General features: G+C 41.5%; 1 protein-coding gene across 3 annotated transcripts in view; it reads right to left on the reverse strand.

Annotated features, from left to right (window-relative positions):
* Positions 1-21632, reverse strand: part of KIAA2012 (KIAA2012 ortholog) — a 615491-nt gene extending 593859 nt beyond the window's left edge. For all 3 annotated transcript variants that reach the window (XM_073551517.1, XM_073551518.1, XM_073551516.1), the window contains exon 1: positions 21423-21632. In XM_073551517.1, coding sequence (XP_073407618.1) covers positions 21423-21509 — 87 coding nt within the window. In that variant the 5' untranslated portion in view covers positions 21510-21632. The remainder of the gene's footprint in view (positions 1-21422) is intronic.
* Positions 21633-24954: the final 3322 nt, after the last annotated feature.

Genomic DNA, 24954 nt, shown 5'->3' on the forward strand with positions numbered 1-24954 from the left:
ATGTCTATGAGGAACAGAGTGTGAGCGCTATTGCACAGAGTGTATATAATGGATCTCTATGAGGAATAGAGTGTGAGCGCTATTGCACAGAGTGTATACAATGGATCTCTATGAGGAATAGAGTGTGAGCGCTATTGCACAGAGTGTATATAATGGATCTCTATGAGGAATAGAGTGTGAGCACTATTGCACAGAGTGTATATAATGGATCTCTATGAGGAACAGAGTGTGAGCGCTATTGCACAGAGTGTATACAATGGATCTCTATGAGGAATAGAGTGTGAGCACTATTGCACAGAGTGTATATAATGGATCTCTATGAGGAATAGAGTGTGAGCGCTATTGCACAGAGTGTATACAATGGATCTCTATGAGGAATAGAGTGTGAGCACTATTGCACAGAGTGTATATAATGGATCTCTATGAGGAATAGAGTGTGAGCGCTATTGCACAGAGTGTATATAATGGATCTCTATGAGGAATAGAGTGAGCACTATTGCACAGAGTGTATATAATGGATCTCTATGAGGAACAGAGTGTGAGCGCTATTGCACAGAGTGTATACAATGGATCTCTATGAGGAATAGAGTGTGAGCACTATTGCACAGAGTGTATACAATGGATCTCTATGAGGAATAGAGTGTGAGCACTATTGCACAGAGTGTATACAATGGATCTCTATGAGGAATAGAGTATAAGCGCTATTGCACAGAGTGTATATAATGGATCTCTATGAGGAACAGAGTGTGAGCGCTATTGCACAGAGTGTATACAATGGATCTCAATGAGGAATAGAGTGTAAGCGCTATTGCACAGAGTGTATACAATGGATCTCTATGAGGAATAGAGTGTGAGCGCAATTGCACAGAGTGTATACAATGGATCTCTATGAGGAATAGAGTGTGAGCGCTATTGCACAGAGTGTATATAATGGATCTCTATGAGGAATAGAGTGTGAGCGCTATTGCACAGAGTGTATATAATGGATCTCTATGAGGAACAGAGTGTGAGCGCTATTGCACAGAGTGTATACAATGGATCTCTATGAGGAATAGAGTGTAAGCGCTATTGCACAGAGTGTATACAATGGATCTCTATGAGGAATAGAGTGTGAGCGCTATTGCACAGAGTGTATATAATGGATCTCTATGAGGAATAGAGTGTGAGCGCTATTGCACAGAGTGTATATAATGGATCTCTATGAGGAACAGAGTGTGAGCGCTATTGCACAGAGTGTATACAATGGATTTCTATGAGGAATAGAGTGTGAGCGCTATTGCACAGAGTGTATACAATGGATCTCTATGAGGAATAGAGTGTGAGCGCTATTGCACAGAGTGTATATAATGGATCTCTGAGGAATAGAGTGTGAGCGCTATTGCACAGAGTGTATATAATGGATCTCTATGAGGAACAGAGTGTGAGCGCTATTGCACAGAGTGTATACAATGGATCTCTATGAGGAATAGAGTGTGAGCGCTATTGCACAGAGTGTATACAATGGATCTCTATGAGGAATAGAGTGTGAGCGCTATTGCACAGAGTGTATATAATGGATCTCTATGAGGAATAGAGTGTGAGCGCTATTGCACAGAGTGTATATAATGGATCTCTATGAGGAATAGAGTATAAGCGCTATTGCACAGAGTGTATATAATGGATCTCTATGAGGAACAGAGTGTGAGCGCTATCGCACAGAGTGTATACAATGGATCTCTATGAGGAATAGAGTGTGAGCGCTATTGCACAGAGTGTATATAATGGATCTCAATGAGGAATAGAGTGTAAGCGCTATTGCACAGAGTGTATACAATGGATCTCTATGAGGAACAGAGTGTGAGCGCTATTGCACAGAGTGTATATAATGGATCTCTATGAGGAATAGAGTGTGAGCACTATTGCACAGAGTGTATACAATGGATCTCTATGAGGAATAGAGTGTGAGCGCTATTGCACAGAGTGTATATAATGGATCTCTATGAGGAATAGAGTGTGAGCACTATTGCACAGAGTGTATATAATGGATCTCTATGAGGAATAGAGTGTGAGCACTATTGCACAGAGTGTATATAATGGATCTCTATGAGGAATAGAGTGTGAGCACTATTGCACAGAGTGTATATTATGGATCTCTATGAGGAATAGAGTGTGAGCGCTATTGCACAGAGTGTATATAATGGATCTCTATGAGGAACAGAGTGTGAGCGCTATTGCACAGAGTGTATACAATGGATCTCTATGAGGAATAGAGTGTGAGCACTATTGCACAGAGTGTATATAATGGATCTCAATGAGGAATAGAGTGTAAGCGCTATTGCACAGAGTGTATACAATGGATCTCTATGAGGAACAGAGTGTGAGCGCTATTGCACAGAGTGTATATAATGGATCTCTATGAGGAATAGAGTGTGAGCACTATTGCACAGAGTGTATACAATGGATCTCTATGAGGAATAGAGTGTGAGCGCTATTGCACAGAGTGTATATAATGGATCTCTATGAGGAATAGAGTGTGAGCACTATTGCACAGAGTGTATATAATGGATCTCTATGAGGAATAGAGTGTGAGCGCTATTGCACAGAGTGTATATAATGGATCTCTATGAGGAATAGAGTGTGAGCGCTATTGCACAGAGTGTATATAATGGATCTCTATGAGGAACAGAGTGTGAGCGCTATTGCACAGAGTGTATACAATGGATCTCAATGAGGAATAGAGTGTGAGCGCTATTGCACAGAGTGTATACAATGGATCTCTATGAGGAATAGAGTGTGAGCGCTATTGCACAGAGTGTATACAATGGATCTCTATGAGGAATAGAGTGTGAGCGCTATTGCACAGAGTGTATACAATGGATCTCTATGAGGAATAGAGTGTGAGCGCTATTGCACAGAGTGTATATAATGGATCTCTATGAGGAATAGAGTATAAGCGCTATTGCACAGAGTGTATACAATGGATCTCTATGAGGAATAGAGTGTGAGCGCTATTGCACAGAGTGTATATAATGGATCTCTATGAGGAATAGAGTGTGAGCGCTATTGCACAGAGTGTATATAATGGATCTCTATGAGGAATAGAGTGTAAGTGCTATTGCACAGAGTGTATACAATGGATCTCTATGGGGAACAGAGTGTGAGCGCTATTGCACAGAGTGTATACAATGGATCTCTATGAGGAATAGAGTGTCAGCGCTATTGCACAGAGTGTATATAATGGATCTCTATGAGGAACAGAGTGTGAGCGCTATTGCACAGAGTGTATATAATGGATCTCTATGAGGAATAGAGTATAAGCGCTATTGCACAGAGTGTATACAATGGATCTCTATGAGGAATAGAGTGTGAGCGCTATTGCACAGAGTGTATATAATGGATCTCTATGAGGAATAGAGTGTGAGCGCTATTGCACAGAGTGTATATAATGGATCTCTATGAGGAATAGAGTGTGAGCACTATTGCACAGAGTGTATACAATGGATCTCTATGAGGAACAGAGTGTGAGCACTATTGCACAGAGTGTATACAATGGATCTCTATGAGGAATAGAGTATAAGCGCTATTGCACAGAGTGTATATAATGGATCTCTATGAGGAACAGAGTGTGAGCGCTATTGCACAGAGTGTATACAATGGATCTCAATGAGGAATAGAGTGTAAGCGCTATTGCACAGAGTGTATACAATGGATCTCTATGAGGAATAGAGTGTGAGCGCTATTGCACAGAGTGTATATAATGGATCTCTATGAGGAATAGAGTGTGAGCGCTATTGCACAGAGTGTATATAATGGATCTCTATGAGGAACAGAGTGTGAGCGCTATTGCACAGAGTGTATACAATGGATCTCTATGAGGAATAGAGTGTAAGCGCTATTGCACAGAGTGTATACAATGGATCTCTATGAGGAATAGAGTGTGAGCGCTATTGCACAGAGTGTATATAATGGATCTCTATGAGGAATAGAGTGTGAGCGCTATTGCACAGAGTGTATATAATGGATCTCTATGACGAACAGAGTGTGAGCGCTATTGCACAGAGTGTATACAATGGATCTCTATGAGGAATAGAGTGTGAGCGCTATTGCACAGAGTGTATATAATGGATCTCTGAGGAATAGAGTGTGAGCGCTATTGCACAGAGTGTATATAATGGATCTCTATGAGGAACAGAGTGTGAGCGCTATTGCACAGAGTGTATACAATGGATCTCTATGAGGAATAGAGTGTGAGCGCTATTGCACAGAGTGTATACAATGGATCTCTATGAGGAATAGAGTGTGAGCGCTATTGCACAGAGTGTATATAATGGATCTCTATGAGGAATAGAGTGTGAACGCTATTGCACAGAGTGTATATAATGGATCTCTATGAGGAATAGAGTATAAGCGCTATTGCACAGAGTGTATATAATGGATCTCTATGAGGAATAGAGTATAAGCGCTATTGCACAGAGTGTATACAATGGATCTCTATGAGGAACAGAGTGTGAGCGCTATTGCACAGAGTGTATATAATGGATCTCTATGAGGAATAGAGTGTGAGCACTATTGCACAGAGTGTATACAATGGATCTCTATGAGGAATAGAGTGTGAGCGCTATTGCACAGAGTGTATATAATGGATCTCTATGAGGAATAGAGTGTGAGCGCTATTGCACAGAGTGTATATAATGGATCTCTATGAGGAACAGAGTGTGAGCGCTATTGCACAGAGTGTATACAATGGATCTCAATGAGGAATAGAGTGTGAGCGCTATTGCACAGAGTGTATACAATGGATCTCTATGAGGAATAGAGTGTGAGCGCTATTGCACAGAGTGTATACAATGGATCTCTATGAGGAATAGCGTGTGAGCGCTATTGCACAGAGTGTATACAATGGATCTCTATGAGGAATAGAGTGTGAGCGCTATTGCACAGAGTGTTTATAATGGATCTCTATGAGGAATAGAGTATAAGCGCTATTGCACAGAGTGTATACAATGGATCTCTATGAGGAATAGAGTGTGAGCGCTATTGCACAGAGTGTATATAATGGATCTCTATGAGGAATAGAGTGTGAGCGCTATTGCACAGAGTGTATATAATGGATCTCTATGAGGAATGGAGTGTAAGCGCTATTGCACAGAGTGTATACAATGGATCTCTATGGGGAACAGAGTGTGAGCGCTATTGCACAGAGTGTATACAATGGATCTCTATGAGGAATAGAGTGTCAGCGCTATTGCACAGAGTGTATATAATGGATCTCTATGAGGAACAGAGTGTGAGCGCTATTGCACAGAGTGTATACAATGGATCTTTATAAAAAAACAGAGTATAAGCGCTACTACACAGAGTGTATACAATGGATCTCTATGGGGATCAGAGTGTGAGCGCTATTGCACAGTGTATACAATGGATCTCTATGGGGAACAGAGTGTGAGCACTATTGCACAGAGTGTATACAATGGATCTCTATGAGGAATAGAGTGTCAGCGCTATTGCACAGAGTGTATATAATGGATCTCTATGAGGAACAGAGTGTGAGCGCTATTGCACAGAGTGTATATAATGGATCTCTATGAGGAATAGAGTGTAAGCGCTATTGCACAGAGTGTATACAATGGATCTCTATGGGGAACAGAGTGTGAGCGCTATTGCACAGAGTGTATACAATGGATCTCTATGAGGAATAGAGTGTCAGCGCTATTGCACAGAGTGTATATAATGGATCTCTATGAGGAACAGAGTGTGAGCGCTATTGCACAGAGTGTATACAATGGATCTTTATAAAAAAACAGAGTATAAGCGCTACTACACAGAGTGTATACAATGGATCTCTATGGGGATCAGAGTGTGAGCGCTATTGCACAGTGTATACAATGGATCTCTATGGGGAACAGAGTGTGAGCACTATTGCACAGAGTGTATACAATGGATCTCTATGAGGAATAGAGTGTCAGCGCTATTGCACAGAGTGTATATAATGGATCTCTATGAGGAACAGAGTGTGAGCGCTATTGCACAGAGTGTATATAATGGATCTCTATGAGGAATAGAGTGTAAGCGCTATTGCACAGAGTGTATACAATGGATCTCTATGGGGAACAGAGTGTGAGCGCTATTGCACAGAGTGTATACAATGGATCTCTATGAGGAATAGAGTGTCAGCGCTATTGCACAGAGTGTATATAATGGATCTCTATGAGGAACAGAGTGTGAGCGCTATTGCACAGAGTGTATACAATGGATCTTTATAAAAAAACAGAGTATAAGCGCTACTACACAGAGTGTATACAATGGATCTCTATGGGGATCAGAGTGTGAGCGCTATTGCACAGTGTATACAATGGATCTCTATGGGGATCAGAGTGTGAGCGCTATTGCACAGTGTATACAATGGATCTCTATGGGGAACAGAGTGTAAGCGCTATTGCACAGAGTATGTAAAATAAATCTCTATGTAAAACAAAGTGTAAGCGCTATTTTACAGAGTGTATTCAAAAACCTTCAATAGGGAACAGAGTGTAAGTACTAATGCACATCAATAGGTTCAAAAGTTTCTCTACTAAGCATAAATGAGAGAGATAACCATATTATACTGTAATTACCTAGGCCAAAAAATAATAAAGTGCAGAGTGCTGGTGGCATCTTCTCCTCACCCCAACGCACGTTTCGTCATTTCTTCCTCAAGGGGTGTGTATAAGACTAGGGAATCACATGGTATTATATACAGCAGACCGGCCAATCACTGCTTACATGCGAGCAATGTGTTAATCTAATTAAACAATCAGCTGTGTCAGAGAGCTGTATGTTCGGGTATGCATCAGCATGGTCAGTGTATTAACCTAATTATGTGGTCAGCTGTGTCGGGAAGCCATGTGTCTGGGCATATATCGGCGCTTCATAGAAAAAAGGAAAGTCCAGCTCAAGGAATAAAATCCAGAATTTTCTTTATTTATTTCATTAAAATACAAGCATGGCTTCTATGGTCATCATTGCGGTTTTTACCCTGACATGGGATAGCCGCACAGAGAGTGCCTAGGAGGTTCTGTACGCGTTTTGAGCGGTATACGCTCTTAGACACAGAATAATCCCAAAGAGCTAACCCAGCAGAATATCAAGAAGGTGCACAGGTGCACATAATTAATCATTTAAAATAGACACAGAGAGGAAAAAAACAGGAATGTGTCCAAAAAGGACAAAAACACAAATATAAGTGAAATATACATAACATTAAATTAATATATTACGACAGCAATAAAACAACAAAAAATCTTTATATGAACATGGTTAATAATAAAGCATAAACTCTTTTCACAAATTCATACCCATCGGTGTTCGTGTATCAAGAAGGTAAATCCAAAATGCCTCTGTGTCTCTTAGTAATTTTTCTCTATTTCCACAACTGGTTCTTTTTTTGATTTGTTCTATAGCATAAATCTTAATAAAAGAAAGATCCCTATTGTGAACAGACACAAAATGCTTCGACACATTGGACTTGTTGCGGGTTGTGGGCTGAACAATATCATGCAGGTGCTCACGAATCCTATCCTTTAATCCACGAATGGTGGAACCCAAATATTTTAAATTGCAATGTGTACATTCCACAATATAAACAACAAAGTTTGAATTACAGTTCAAAAAATTCTTAATTTTGTATTCTTTATTGTTTGAGGAATCAAAAAAGGATAGGGTTTCGAATGAAAAAATGCACGTTTTACAGGGAGACTGACCACATCTGTGGTAGCCCATTACCGATAACCAATTTTTATTTGTACTATATAAACTAGGAGCTAAAAAATTCCCCAAAGTTGAGGCTCTCCTAGAGACAATCCTGATCCCATTTTTTAATAGCTTGTCCATAACATCATCATTGCGGAGTAAATGTAAATTATTATTAATTATTTTACTGATTTCTTTAAAATATGGACTGTAAGTAAGAACCAGTGTGGGACTATCATTCTGTTGAGTTCTATTTTTATTATGACATTTTGGTTTAAGTAATGTTTCCCTTGTTTTATTTTTTACGATATTAGCTGCTCTATTTATTGTCCAATTTTGATAGCAACGTTTATTTAAACGACTTTTTATAGAAAAAATTCCCTATCAAAGGACGAAGTTTCACTACAGTTTCTCTTCGCTCTTATTAATTCACCCACAGGAATCGCTTTGATTGTATGAGCGAGGTGAAAGGAGCGTGCATGCAAGATTGTATTGCCAGCAACCTCTTTGCTGGCATCATCTTTATATGTATACATTGCATGGTGGTTCTGTTTCCTTTAAATTTAGAGGCACCTGATATATGACTTTTTGCTGTTAAATTGGTTCATTAACTTTTAATATTAATTAATAAAAAATTATTTTAAACGTAACCGATTGCTTTCATGGTTCGTGTTTTGTGCTATGGACGGTGGTGATTGTCTGGATTCACATTGTTGATTTGATGTTCTGTTTAGAACCATATGATATTGTAAGGAGTTTCTTATATTGATTTCTCTGATCTTGCAGATAGCCTAGAATCTTGTATCCGTAGGGCGCTATATCAAGCTGATGTAGTACAGAAATAAAAAAAAAGGAGGGACGGGAATGTAGCATGTCCATCCGATAAGTATAAAAAACTATTCATTTAAATCCATTAAAACGAAAAAGGAACAGAAAAAAACAATAAAACTGACACACTACTGCAAAAAATGCCCTATGATTAAAAGCATTTTTCGCCAGAAACGCGTCAATTTAACATTTTTCCTGGACATTGTTCCTTTTTAATTATTATTATTATTATGCATTTATATAGCGCCATTTATTCCATGGCGCTTTACATGTGAAAAGGGGAAAATCTAGACAAGTATAATAAACATGTGTAAGACAAGGGACACACAAGTACTTTTAATGTATTTAGATAGTTTTTTTTATGCTTATCAAATGGACGTGCTGCATTCCCCTTCCCTCCTTACATTAAACATTATTTTAAGATGTTACTTTTAATGAAATATATGGCCCCTGAAATGTATAAATCTAGAACCTGAAATATTGTGATAAAATGGATTCAGGTTTGTGGATTCAATCAATAAGTGTTCACCTGAACTGGTAGAGGCAACTATGCATTTATACATGTGAACATTGATGTGGATGGTTACAGGGCCGGTTTTAGACAAAGTGGGTCCCTAGGCAAAATTTTTAATGTGGGACCCTGAATATTAACATCTTGCACCATCACATGCAAACATTTAGGTTGCATTACATGGGCTGAGTTCAGGCCGTTAAATGAGCGCGATTGACAACATTGAAATCGTTCAGTGCCTCTTTACACAGGCTGATGAAAAATGATAGGCGCAGAACGATCAGTCTGGAGCCATACAGTATCCTGTTATCAGCAGCACATCTGCAGTCTGCACCAGGCGATGGGCTACTGAGAACAGTGATTCTCACTCCATAAACAATCCAAGCATTTGATGAATGAGCAGCATTTTGCTAGATCGCTGGGTGATTGCTGCCATGCTTACATCTATGAACTATCGTCTGTGCTGCCGGGATTTATATATATGGAAGCTACATACACGCACCATAGATGACACACACAATGCATGATACACATATTCTGTATATGTATACACACACATAGCATACGTGCATGTATACACGGAGTACATGCACACATGTATGTAGAGCACATACATGCACATAGTGTATGTCTTCCATACATTCTAGACTCAACCACACGCACAAAGATACGCAGACAGATACACACACAAGTCCATTCACATCATTGGGCTGTCTGTGTAATACAGGACGGGTCCTCTGCATAGAGACGCTCTTTGTGATCATTTATGCTCTTACCAAGAGATGAGGATTTTGAACACAGGATTCCTTTTATTAATTAAGAATGACCTAAAAATGTCTAATAAATTAGGTTGTACAGACTGGAGAGTCATTAAGAAGAACCTTTTCACAGGGTTATCTACTTAAATGTAATTGTTAACAAAGCGCTCCTACATACGTCATACTAAAGTCTATTTTACACAAAAAAAATAGTTACATTTGAATTATTACGGGAAGCACCATCCTGGTGCTTCAAAATCCCTATGACAATACTTCCTGTCTTGTGATGTCATGGGCTCAATAGGGTGGTCAACAGTGGAAATGTTTAACTTAATGCATTTAAGTTTTGCTTGATAATAACACATTTAGGAATTAAAGGAAACTCGTCGCCGCATTTGACCTATCTAAACTATTAGGCTATGTGCACACGAGGCAGAAATGCTGCGGAAATTTCCGCAACATTTCAGCACTCCCGCCGCGAGTAAAACGCATGCGAATTCACATGCGTTTTCCCACGGAAAACAAGCGCTTTGCAAGCGTTTTCCACTTGCGGAATGCTTGCGCATTCCAAGTGATTTGCATCACTTGGAATGTGATAGGTAGGATGTTAAAATAATAAAAAAAAATAATTATTCTCACCTTCTGACGGCCCCCGATCTGCTCTGCGGCGCTCCCGGCATCCTCCGGTCCCAGTAATGCTTTGCATGAAGGACCTGAGATGACGTCACACTCGTGAGAGCGCGACGTCATCGCGGTCATTCGCACAAAGCATTACTGGGACCGGAAGATGCCGGGAGCGTGGTGAGAGGCAGGAAGGACTCCGGGGGCCGCCGGAGGGTGAGTATATCACTATTTTTTATTTTTATTCTATTTTTTACAGGATTATGGTACCCAGGGCCTGGAGGACAGTCTCCTCTCCTCCAGACCCTGGGTACCATCTGCACATGATCCGCTTACTTTGTGTATGGTGGGCATAGCCACATGCGGAAAGTAAGCAGATCAATGCATTCCTTTGGGTGCGGAATCGCCGCGATTCCGTAAAAAGAATGAGCATGCTGCGGAAATTACTGCGATGCAATTCCGCAGCGGTAAAATCCGCAGCATTAGCACAGCAATGCAGAATTCCATAGGATTGTATGGGATGCGTTTTCTTAGCCTTTGTGCAGCGTTTTCACAGCGGAAAATCGCTGCGAAAACGCGAAAAAAACGCAACGTGTGACCGCAGCCTTAATATGAGCACACAGGGTATAGACTGCTGAAAAAAGTCTTACCTGAAAGTCTCATATCAGCTGCCTTGTTGATAAATTTTGATGGGCAAACCCCTGGATGTTCAGGTCTGGCGGGTTCAGCTGAGCATTTAGAAAAGTTTGGATCGGGTAACAGAAGGTACCCGGACCTCATTCAGATGAATGGAGACTCAAATATCCGTTGTTTGCCACGCTCTCATGTGCTTGACAGCGTGGCAAACACTACCTCTGATCATTACAGACGGTCAGAAAGCTGCAGTTCCCACACTGTCAGATGACAGTGTGAGCCAGTCATAGAGGCATCGGCTGATGTGATTCTTACTACTCCTATCAGCCTACGCCTGTTGCCATTAACCCCTTCATGACCAAGCTTATTTTGACCTTAATGACCAGGCCATTTTTTGCAATTCTGACCAGTATCCCTTTATGAGGTAATAACTCTAGAACGCTTCAACGGATCCTAGCGATTCTGAGACTGTTTTTTCATGACATATTGTGCTTCATGTTAGTGGTAAATTTAGGTTGATAATTTTTGCGTTTATTTGTGAAAAAATCAGAAATTTGGCAAAAATTTAAAAATTTTGCAATTTTCAAATTTTGAATTTTTATTCTGCTAAATCAGAGAGTTATGTGACACAAAATAGTTACTAAATAACATATCCCACATGTATACTTAACATCAGCACAATTTTGGAAACAATTTTTTTTGTTAGGAAGTTATAAGGGTTAAAAGTTGACCAGTGATTTCTCATTTTTACAACAAAATGTACAAAACCATTTTTTTAGGGACCACCTCACATTTGAAGTGAGGGTTCTATATGGCAGAAAATACCCAAAAGTGACACCATTCTAAAAACTGCACCCCTCAAGCTACTCAAAACTACATTCAAGAAGATTATTAACCATTCAGGTGCTTCACAGGAACTAAAGCAACATGGAAGGAAAAAATGGACATTTTAATTTTTCCAACAAAAATTTTCTCTTAGCATCAATTTTTTCATTTTCACATGGATAACAGGATAAAATGGATCCTAAAATTTGTTGGGCAATTTCTCCTGAGTACACCGATACCTCATATGTGGTCATAAACCACAGTTTGGGTGCATGACAGGGCTCAGAAGGGAAGGAGCACCATTCGACTTTTTGAATGGAAAATATGCTGGAATATTTAGCGGTTGCCATGCCGCGTTTGGAGAGCCCCTGTGTGTGTAAAAATTGGAGCTCCCCCAAGTGACCCCATTTTGGAAACTAGACCCCCCAAGGAACTTATCTAGATGCATAGTGATCACTTTGAACCCCCAGATACTTCACAAATTGAAGTACTTTTTTTTTCACAAAAATTTTATTTTAGCCTCAGTTTTTTCATTTTCACATGGGCAACTGGATAAATTGGATCCTAAAATTTGTTGGGCAATTTCTCCTGAGTACACCGATACCTCATATGTGGTCATAAACCACTGTTTGGGTGCATGGCAGTGTCCAGAAGGGAAGGAGCGCCATTTGACTTTTTGAATGGAAAATTAGCTCCAATTGTTATCGGACACCATGTCGCGTTGGAGAGCCCCTGTGTGCCTAAACAGTGAAAAAACCCCACAAGTGACACCATTTTGGAAACAAGATCCCTTAATGAACTTATCTAGAAGTGTAGTGAGCACTTTGAACCCCCAAGTGCTTCACAATAGTTTATAACGCAGAGCAGTGAAAATAAAAAAATCATTTTTTTTTCCTCAAAAATGATTTTTTAGCACGCTATTTTTTATTTTCACATGGCTAACAGGAGAAATTGGACCACAATAGTTGTTGTCCAGTTTGTCCTGAGTAAGCTGGTACCCCATATGTGGGGGAACCACTGTTTGTGCACATGGCAGAGCTCAGAAGGGAAGGAGCGCCATTTGACTTTTTGAAATGAAAATTAGCTCAAATCGTTAGCGGACACCATGTCGTGTTTGGAGAGCCCCTGTGTGCCTAAACTTTGGAGCTCCCCTACAAATGACCCCATTTTGGAAAATAGACCCCCTAAATAACTTATCTAGATGCATAGTGATCACTTTGAACCCCCAGGTGCTTCACAGAAGTTTATAAAGCAGAGCCGTGAAAATAAAAAAAACAAATTTCCCCCAAAAATTATATTTTAGCCCTCAATTTTTTTTTCCACAAGGGTAACAGGATAAATTGGACCCCAAAAGTTGTTGTACAGATTGTCCTGAGTATGCTGGTACCCCATATGTGGGGGGGACCACTGTTTGGGCACACGTCGGGGCTTGGAAGGGAAGTAGTGACATTTTGAAATGCTGACTTTGATGGAATGGTCTGCATGCGTCATGTTACATTTGAGGAGCCCCTGATGTACCTAAACTGTGGAAACCCCACACAATTGACCCCATTTTGGAAACTAGACCCCCCAAGAAACTTATCTAGATGTGTGGTGAGCACCTTGAACCCCCAAGTGCTTCACCGAAGTTTATAGCGCAGCCGTGAAAATAAAAAATAATTTTTTCCTCAAAAAATGATTTATTTAGCTCTTAATTTTATTATTTTCACAAGGGTAACAGGAAAAATTTGACCCCAAAAGTTGTTGTCCAGTTTATCCTGAGTACGCTGATAACCCATATGTTGGGTTAAACCACTGTTTGGGCACACGTCGGGGCTTGGAAGGGAGGGAGCACCGTTTGACTTTTTGAACGCAAAATTGGTTGGAATCAATGGTGGCGCCATGTCGCGTTTGGAGACCCCCTGATGTGTCTAATCAGTGGAAACCCCTCAATTCTAACTCCAACCCTAGCCCCATCACACCCCTAACCACAACCCTAACCCCAACACATCCCTAACCCTAATCCCAACCCTAACCATAACCCTAAGCCCAACACACCCCTAACCCTAATCCCAACCCTAACCATAACTAACCACAAGCCTAACCCTAATCCCAACCCTAACCCCAACACACCCCTAACCCTAATCTTAACCATAATTCCAACCCTAACCCTAATTCCAACCCTAATTCCAACCCTAACTCCACCCTAACCCTAATTCCCACCCTAACTGTTGTGAATTCGCTTTCTGGCCTCCCTCTGGTTATTACTGAAGGTAGTGGAGTTGGTCAGATTGACAGAGGGGTTGCGAGTTCTCTTTCTGGGCTCCCTCTGGTAGTTTCTGAAGATAATGGAGCTGATCTGATTGACAGAGGCTTGCCACCTGATATGAAGATGATGATTGGAGATCTGGGGTTTCAGATTGGGATTTAAGACAGCCGACTCCCTCTATCCCTGATGGTGATTTTCTTCCTGTGCCTCCTGAGGTCTGATGTCTCCAGCTCTGTCCCTGCATGGTTCAGCTAAGTGGTTAATTTGCTGTTCTGTTTGCATTTGATCTGGTTTTGTCTATCTCTGCTTTGTGCGGGTCAGCCAGCTCCGGCTGGGGCTGTGCTGAATCACCGCCCATATGTTACTGCTTGTGCCAGTTTGTTTTGTCCCCTGTTAGATTGGTCTCTTTTTGCTCTGCTTTCAGAATATACCAGAGTGCTGATTTAGTGGGGGCTAAGTCGTACAACTTCAGTGTTTTTTGTGCATCAGATGTGTTGGACTTTTTGCAGGGTTTTTGCATGATTGCAGACAATGTCTTTCCTTTCCTGTCCTGTCTAGCCAGTATGGGCCCCATCATTTGCTCAGTCTATTTTCCTGTCTGCAGAAGGATCCGAGAATTCCATAACGCATAGGATTTACAGTTGTTTCTGGCCCCCATAGCGCTCTTCAGCCTGTCACGTGACATACCACGTATGTCAAATAAAAATCCACACCCTGTCTTACAAATTTATTTATAATTAACAAACAAATGTATACTCCCCTTATGCCCATTACATTGAAGCCCTGGTCACCTGTAAAAAAAAGAAAAATAATAAACAACCATATCCCTCACTTGTTTGAAGTGAAGATATCCCACGCCGTAATCCATCTTTGTGATATGTGGTTTACAACCTGGACAGTGCCATGATACGATCATCCAGGCTGAAAACCACAGGAGAATGAGGTGCTGTGAGTGCAGCTTCAATGACTAGCGGTGACGTCATAGAGTTCACCGCCGCTCATTGAAGCTGCATTTCCACACTTCACAGTGAGTGACAGCAGCATTTAACTTGCGCTCCTGGAAAGCGCAACAGAAATCCTGCCCATCAGTGACTCCGTGATCGTGGGTCACCGATGGGTTGGCGTGACAACCAGAGGTCTCCAGTAGACCTCTATGGTTGTCATAGCCAGATTGCTATGAGCGCCGCCCGATGTCGGCGCTCATAGCAAGTGAGCATTTCTGCTACATAAAGGCGATCTGATCACCATCGCCTGTATGTAGCAAAGTCAATTGGACAAGTGCAGCTTCTAGTCTCCCATGGAGACTATTGAAGCATGCATAAACTAAAAAAAGTTTTTAAAAATATTTAAAAAATGTTTTTTAAAAAAAATCACCCTTCGCCCCAATCAAATTAAAATAAAAAAAAAAAGCATACACATATTTGGCATTGCCGCGTTCAGAATCGCCTGATCTATCAATATAAAAAATAATTAACCCGTTCGTTAAACGGCGCAATGAGAAAAAAAGTCAAAACGCCAGAATTACGTTCTTTTGGTCGCCGCAACATTGCATTAAAATGCAATAACGTGCAATCAAAAGATCGTATCTGCACCAGAATGGTATGACAAAAATGTCAGCTCGGCACACAAAAAATGAGCTCTCACCCAACCCAAGATCACATAAAACAGAGACGCTACGGGTATCGGAAATATTAACAAACTTTGAAAAATTTTTTCACCACTTAAATAAAAAAGAACCTACACATGTTTGGTGTCTAGCATGTAGTGAACACCAGTGTCCTTTACAAAAGCCGGCAATTCAGTGCACTATTCTGTAAAATCACACTGACAGGTTAAAAATAGAATAGATAGAATACATGTATACACAGTGTGTATATATTATATGTATGTCATTGACATATATATATATATGTGTGTGTCAAAATATAGATAGATAGTTAGATAGCAGAATAGGTGATAATTCAATTGTACGCATCTGTAAAATCATTACAGAACCCGACAGGATATGAGACATGGTTTACATACAGTAAACCATTGCATATCCATTAGATTTATATATGTCCCTCACTAATGTTAGTAGTGTGTGTGTGTAAAATTTTGGAGCTGTAGGTGCTAAATTATTATTATACATTTATATAGCGCCATTTATTCCATGGCGCTTTACATGTGAAAAGGGGAAATATAGACAAGTACAATAAACATGTGTAAGACAAGGGACACACAAGTACAGAAGGAGAGAGGACCCTGCCCGCGAGGGCTCACAGTCTACAGGGATGGGTGAGGATACACTAGGAGAGGGTAGAGGTGGTTGTGCGGTGGTTCAGTAGACTGAGGATCATTGCAGGCTGTAGGCTTGTCTGAACAGGTGGGTCTTCAGGTTCTTCTTGAAGGATCCCGTTGTTGGTGAGAGTCTGATATGTTGCGGCAGAGAGTTCCAGAGTATGGGGGAAGCACGGGAGAAATCTTGTATGCGGTTGTGGGAAGAAGAGATGAGGGGGGAGGAGAGAAGGAGATCTTGAGAGCATCGAAGGTTGCATGTGGGTAGGTACCAGGAGACCATGTCACAGATGTATGGAGAAGACAGGTTATGGATGGCTTTGTATGTCTTGGTTAGTGTTTTGATCTGGAGCCTCTGGACAATAGGAAGCCAGTGAAGGGCTTGGCATAGGGGGCAGGCTGGGGAATAGCGGGGAGACAGGTTGATTAGTCGGGCAGCAGAGTGTAGGATGGACTGGAGTGATGCCAGAGTGCTGTAGGGGAGGCCAGAAAGCAGAAAGTAGGAGGTTGCAGTAGTCAAGGCGGGAGATAAGGGCATGCACTAGTGTTTGTGGTTTCATAGTTGAGGAATCCGCGAATCCGGGAAATTTTTTTGAGTTTGAGGTGGCAGGATGAGGCAAGGGCTTGGATATGGGGTTTGAAAGAGAGGGCAGAGCCGAGGATCACCCCAAGGCACCGAGCGTGCGGGACTGGGGAAAGTGAGCAGCCATTGACATTGATGGATAGGTGTGGTGGAGTGAGATGGGGGAAAGATGATGAATTCTGTTTTGTCCATGTTCAGTTTGAGAAAGCGAGCAGAAAAGAAGGCTGAAATAGCAGACAGACATTGTGGGATTTTGGTCAGTAAAGAGGTGAGGTCAGGTCCAGATAGGTAGATCTGCGTGTCATCGGCATAGAGGTGACACTGCAAGCCGTGGGATTCTATGAGCTGTCCCAGGCCGAAGGTGTAGATGGAGAAGAGTAGGGGTCGTAGGACTGAGCCTTGAGAAACACCGACAGACAGCAGGCGAGGTGAGGAGGTGGTGTGTGAGAGGGAGACACTAAATGTTAGGTATGATGAGATCCAGGACAGGGCCAAGTCTGTGATGCCAAGAGATGAGAGAAGAGAGAATCTGTAGCAGGAAGGAATGGTCCATGGTGTCGAAGACAGGTCCAGGAGAAGGAGGACAGATTAGTGTCGCTTGTCTTGGCTGTTAGTAGGTCGTTAGTGACTTTAGTTAGGGCAGTTTCAGTTGTTTGATGCTGTCGGAAGCCAGATTGTAACCGGTCAAAGAGGGAACAGGAGGAGAGGTGGGAGGACAGTTCAAGATGTACATGTTGTTCCAGTAGTTTTGAGGCATAAGGGAGAAGAGATATCGGGTGATAGTTAGACACAGAGGATGAGTCAAGGGAGGGCTTTTTGAGGATGGGTGTGATTGAGGCATGTTTGAAGGATAAGGGAAAGACACCATTTGTAAGTGAAAGGTTGAAGAGGTGTGTTAGAGTTGGGATGAAGACTGTGGCAAAGATAGGGATGAGGTGGGACAGGAGCGCACAAGTGGTGAGGTGTGATCTTGACAGGAAGGTGGAGAGCTGATCTTCTGTCATGGTGGAGAAGCTGGCTTTGGAAGAACAGGGCTGAGCGGCTAAGAGGGGCATTGGGGGCTGCAGGCCAAAGCTTTCTCTGATCGTATCGATCTTCTGCTTAATGAAGGAGGCAAAGTTTTCAGCAGAAATGAGAGGAGAGGTAGGAGGTGCTGTGGGATTAATTCACAGAAAAAAATGGCCTGGGCTCCCGGCGCAATTTTCTCCGCCAAAGAGGGAAAGCCAGTGACTGAGGGCAGATATTAAAAGCCTAGAGAGGGACCATGGTTATTGCCCCCCCGATTAAAAACATCTGCCCCAGCCACCCCAGAAAAAGCGCATCTGTAAGATGCGCCTATTCCGGCACTTACCTTCTCTCTTCCCAGGTGACATTAAGCCTGGTTAATAATGGAGAGGTGTGAATAAGACACCTGTCCATTATTAATATAATAGTCTGAAAGGGTTAAAAAAAACACACAATAATTATTTCATTAAAAGTCATTATTCTTTAAGCTTCTTTTAGACTTAGGCTAGTTTCACACTTGCTTTTTTTTGCAGCGCGTTTTTCCCGCAAAAAAAGCATTGAAAAAACGCATACAAACGCATACAGATGCTGCGTTTTTTTCAAGCATTTTTATGAGCATGCATGAAAAAAACGCAGCGTTTTTATGCGTTTGTTTGCATTTTTTTCCAACATTAGGTGGCCCCTCACACTAACCCAAACCATGACTTTACTAACCCTAACCCTGACCCTAACCCTGACCCTAACCCTGACCCTAACCATACCCTGATCCTAACCCTAACCCTGACCCTGACCCTAACCCTGACCCTGACCCTAACCATACCCTGATCCTAACCCTGACCCTGACCCTGACCCTAACCCTGACCCTGACCCTAACCCTAACCCTTAACCAAACCATACCCTGATCCTGACCCTGACCCTGACCCTAACCCTGACCCTAACCCTAACCCTTAACCAAACCATACCCTGACCCTGACCCTAACCCTAACCCCCCTTAACTAACCCTAACTCTAACCCAAACCCCTAAATTCCATTGTCTAAACTAATGGTAAAAAAAAAACGCATGTGCAAAAAAACGCATACATAAGCATGCCAATGCGCACATATGCTCACCATAGACTTATAATGGGTGTCTTGCTGTAAAAAAACGCATTGCGCGCGCATGCGTTTTTTTGAGGCAAGTCGGACGCCCAAAAAATGCAACAGGTTGCATTTTGTGTGCCCGAGCGCATACCGCAAAAAAACGCATGCGCGGAAAAACGCGTACAAACGCATGTGTATGCGCACATAAGCGCATCCCATGCAAAGTATAGGAAAAAAAAACGCATGCGCTATTTAGCGCTAAAATACCACGAAAAAAAACGCAAATATGAAACCAGCCTTACCGGGGTTTTTTGCGGGCCGTATCACCGCAATTTTCACGGTCTACCACAATAACGTACCGCAAAAAACTTGTGGATCGCCGTTTTTCAGGTTTCCAATACTATGAAAGAAGTAGTGGAAAAAAAACGGCGTTCTGCAAAACTGGAAGTGATGGTGCACTGCAAAAACGACTTCCGTTGTTTTTGTGGCCCCATTGATTTTCAATGGGAGCGGTGTCCGTAAGCCGTGAAAAAGATCGAGCAGGCATTAGTTTGGGAAAGTCTCTGAACATTTTCCCACGCTGTCAACTTCACCTCAGGTCAGGTGGGGGCTCTGCGCAGCCTCAGTGACTACCACTTTAATGTGTTTTTTTTTATCCCTTTCAGACTATTGGATTAATAATGGATAGGTGTCTTATTGACACCTCTCCATTACTAACCAGGCTTAATGTCACTTTACAATAGCAAGGTGACATTAAACCCTTATTACCCCAAATGCCAACCTTTACAGGGCAATGGGAAAAGAGATTGTAAGTGCTGGAATAGGCGCATCTTACAGATGCGCCTTTTCTGGGGTGGCTGGGGGCAGATGTTTTTTCCCGGGGGGGGAAAAAACCATGGTCCCTCTCTAGGCTATTAATCCTTTAATTTAACACCTACAGATCCAAAATTTTACACACACTACTAACATTATTAGTGAGGGACATATATAAATCTAACAGATATGCAATGGTTTACTGTATGTAAACCATGTCTCATATCCTGTCGGGTTCTGTAATGATTTTGCAGACGCTGACAATTGAATTATTCTGCTATCTAGCTCTGTATGAAATATAAAGATATATATCTATATATATATATATATATATATCTATATTAGACTGTATATATGTTTTCACAAATATTTGAGGCCATGGATTCATTATATGTCCTTTTTTCAAGCCGGCGAGAAAATCCTGCCGTATGGATGCCATACGAATGTCACAAGGATGCTTAGATGCGAGAAAATCGCATCTTCGCATTGCACATGGATGACATACGGATCATTGTTCAGGGAACATTTCTGCGATTATCGTCTGTGTAAAACGGACCGTATTTTTATATCTTGTGTGTGACTCCAGCCTTAGAGATGTCTGGTGCTAAATTCCGATCACAGACTTCTCTCGGAAGTCCGTTATAAGGTTCAGAGATCTGGGTGAAGTCTGGGAGGAGAGAGATTCAGAGTTCGGATCCCCATTGGATTCAATGGCGTTCAGGCTCAAGTTCGGGTACAGTTCTGCTAATCAAACCGAACTTTGGACTAAAGTTCATTCAGATACCAGAACCCGAACTCCCATGGGTTCGCTCATCTCTAGTCACTATGTGATGGTAATATATGGTGTGTTCATAGTGTGGTGGACGGTATTTTCCCTTGAATCTGATAATATTGACATATTAGTCTTGGTACTGTGGGTTTTGTTCAGTAACAAAATGGTGGTCATATTCAGACACTTTGTGGTGGAATATATGGTCATGGAGTGGCGCTATTTGACTCGTATCTGGTATTGGTAAATTGATCTTGATATAGTAAACTTTGTTCAGTAATAGTATAGGGGTAATATTTGGTCTTCGGTAACTATATATTTATTTACATTTATTACTTAGAATATCATCTTACTGCCATGTTTTTCTGTCAGATTTATAAATTCGATTTATATTATTCTTTATTGGGGGCTGACAGTCTCTACCAACCTTACTGAGGCCTACACATCTGAGCAACATGCTAATAAATGGAGAGGGGGTATCACCCCCGGTCCAAGTTATGTCTTAGGGCCCATAAGACTCTAGCTACGTCGCTGGTGAGAGGTGCACAATCATCGATAGAGAAATACAGAGAAAGCTATCCAGCGCTCTGGGGAATAGTTTCAGCTGTGCTAGACAATGGTTGATAAGATGGTTTGAGGAATATTGTATATTGGTTGTCAGAAACATTGTCCATTCATATGAGTGATAATATAATAAAATTGAAATATATTGTATATACAGAAAAAATCTCCTATGTTCATTATCTGAAATGTCATCATCTCACCTCTGGCTCATAATAAACCACTAGCTTCTCTTGAGACGTTTTGACCATCCGGGCATTCCCACGACTCAGGAGTGACAGAGTTGACATCTTTCATGGCAGACCTCCCAAAACCCTGTACTCTCACATGCCAGGGCTGCCAACCTCCAGGGCAGGAAGCCGTCTCCTCTTAATAAATCCTGAGAGATGGAGAGTGGTGCACAGACTTATCCAGGACAGGATCTGTATATTAGAAGAGATTTGTGACAGGATTTCCAGTCCCGCCCATTGCTCACACTGTTTGTGTTGTCTGCCCTGCGCTGGTTGCCATAGACTGCACTGTCCCAAGTTGTTCTCTGAAACTCTTCACTGCTCCTCATTGTTAAAACAGATTGTTTCTGGTGTTACCTTGGTAGCAAGTGGAGGAGAGCGGGAGCCCTCAGGGATGTGTTGAAATGCCAGCAGTAAAGTTGGTGCAATTACTTACTATATATTGATACAGTGTACGAACATTCCCCTCAAAACTTTAAAGAAATATTCAGTAAATATTGGACATCAAGGCCACGTTCACACGTTCAGTATTTGTAAGTCAAAACCCATAGTGGGTGATAAATACAGAAGTGGGGACGTGTTGCTATTATACTTTTCCTTTGATTGTTCCTCTCCTGGTTTTGGCTTACAAATATTGAGGTAAAATACTGACCACATACTTATAGTGTGAATGTGGCCTTATGCTACGTTCCCATAAGGAGTATTTGGTGTGTTTTTTTACATTTGCAGATTTTCGGTTGCATTTCTGCATCTATTAGCTAAATTAGGTTATTTGCATTTTTTAATTGTGTTTTTGAGTGCGTTTTTCACATACTTCTTTATTGTGTTTTTTTTAGCTGTGAGTTCTGTATGTCATGTTTTACAGTTACATATTTAAATAGGTTGAAAAAAGACCTAGGTAAATCAAGTTCCACCTTTCTTCACCAATACATTTTTGTTACTAAATTAACTACTGTATAATCTGCAATGTTATGTGTATTGAGTAAATCGTCCAGCCCTATTTTAAAAGCTGTTATAGTGTCTGCCATTACTACGTCTTGTGGTCGGCATTCCACATTCTGACTGCTCTAACCGTAAAGAACCCTTTCCTATTTAGCTGATGGAATCGCCTTTCTTCCACCCACCCATAATGAGTGCACCCTGGTCCTTAGTATGGTCTTTGGAAGGAATAAGTCATGTGCCAGTCCTCTGTACTGACCACACACATGTACTTTTCTGTGAAAAAGTGTTTGCCCCCTTCCTGATTTCCTATTCTTTTGCAGGATTGTCACACTTAAATGTTTCAAATCACCAAACAAATTTAAATATTAGGCAAAGCAAAGATAACACCAGAAAACACAAAATGCAGTTTTCAAATGAAGGCCTTTATTAGTAAGGGAAAAGGGTCCAAACCTACCATATTTTTTGGACCATAAAACGCACCTCAAATTTTCAGAAGGAAAATAGGGCAAAAAAATTAATTTGTCAAATGGGGGGTCCATCTTACAGTCTGAATTCAGATTACCGGGGGGGGGGGATCAGCAGCGCTGGTGGAGCGGGATCACAGGGGGTGTTCGGTGGTCCAGCGATATGACTCCCCTCCCAGGCTGGTGCACAAGGTTCGGCGGTGCTCTTTCTTGTGAAAGCCCGAAGGCCCCGCACATCCATTGCTGCGATGTTATGTCCTCCGGGAAAATGGCCGCCGGGGGCAGTGCATGCTCAGATTGAGATCATGTCCTAAAATCTCGGGACGAGATCTCATTGTCAAGATCTCAATCTGAGCATGCGGCGGCCATTTTCCCAGAGGCCACCGCATCGCAGCAATGGATGTGCGGGGCCTTCGGGCTTTCACAAGATGCCGGCGCAGCCACCACACCACAGAGCACCGCCGAACCTGCTGCACCAGTCTGGGAAGGGAGTGTGATAATCGCCCCGCAGGGTCAGACCGCCGCAGAATCGGCCCACTCCTGCTGCTGCCACATTAGTTGTAAGTATATTTCGACTATAAAACACCTCCCCTTTTCCCAAAAATTTTTTTGGGAAAAAGGGCATCTTATAGTCTGAAAAATATGGTAAAGGGCCCTGTGTGAAGAGGTGATTGCTCCCCATTTAACACTTGTCTAACATTTAAATTTGTTTGGTGATCTGAAACATTTAAAGGGGTATTCCTATCCCAATATCTAGTAGGTGTAGTAATAATATTAGCAAATACCTCCAATGAGAAATGTAGTATAGTTTTTCTGATTCACTATGTCTCTTTCCTCATGTGAAGGCATCCATGGCTGTGACCACTAGCAACTAGCTAACTAACCGTCACTAAAATAGTGCTCATAACAATAGATACCCAAGGTCCTGCAATGCTTTCACATGAGGAAAGAGACATAGCGAATCAGAAAAACTATACTACATTTCTAACTGGAGATATTTGCTAATATTATTATTATTATTACACCTACTATATATTGGGATATGATCTTGGAGATGGGAATACCCCTTAAGTATGACAAACATGCAAAAGAATAGAAAATCAGGAAGGAGCAAACACTTTTTCACACCACTGTACTTATACATATAAATGGGATCTCTGAGGCGTCTTTTTTTCTAAGCTAAACAAGGCCAACTTTTCCAACCTCTCGTCGTATGAGAAGCCTTCCATCACTTGTAATAATCTAGTTGCCCGTCTTTGAACTGACTCTAACGTCTGAATATCCTTTTTAAAACGTGGAGCCCAAAACTGGATCCCGCATTCTAGATATTTTAAATAAAGCTGCTTTGTTTTTGACACTTCTGGTATATGACTTTGATAAAACTTTATTGATACAGTCATGTACAAATTACCGTATTTTTCAGACTATACGACATACTTTTTTCCCCAAAAAATTTTGGGGAAAATGGGGGTGCACCTTATAGTCGGAATATACCGTACTCATACCTTCCAACTTTCGAAAAAGGGAAAGAGGAACAAAGGCTGCAAATTTTAGGCCACGCCACCGACCACACCCATTTCACGACTAGTCACACCCATGTCCACGACCAGTCGCACCCATTTAGCACTGCTGATCACACTGACTGCTATTAGGGGCATAGTGGCTGGCATTATGGGCACAGTGGCTGGTACTGTGGGCACACTGACTGGTACTAAGAAAAAGAAAGAAAACAGAGAGAGAGAAAAAGAAAATAGAGAGAGAAAGAACAGAGAGAGAAAAAACAGAGAGAAGAACAGAGAGAGAAAGAATAAAGAACAAAGAGAAATAAAGAGGGGAAAGAACAAACAGAGAGCGAAAGAAAGAACAGAGAGAGAAAGAAAGAGGAGAAATAAAGAACAGAGAGCAAAAGAAAGAACAGAGAGAGAAAGAAAGGGGAAAGAAAGAAAGAACAGAGAAAAATAAAGAGGGGAAATAAAGAAACAACAGAGAGAAAGAAAGAAAGAGAAAAAGAAAGATCACAGAGAGAAAAAAGTGGGGACAGATAAAAAGAACAGACAGAGAAAGAAAGGACAGAGAGAGAAAGAAAGAGGGGAAATAAA

Source organism: Dendrobates tinctorius, unplaced genomic scaffold (genome assembly GCF_039654945.1).
Source record: "Dendrobates tinctorius isolate UK_male_01 unplaced genomic scaffold, ASM3965494v1 ptg000177l, whole genome shotgun sequence".
Taxonomy (NCBI): Eukaryota; Metazoa; Chordata; class Amphibia; order Anura; family Dendrobatidae; genus Dendrobates; species Dendrobates tinctorius.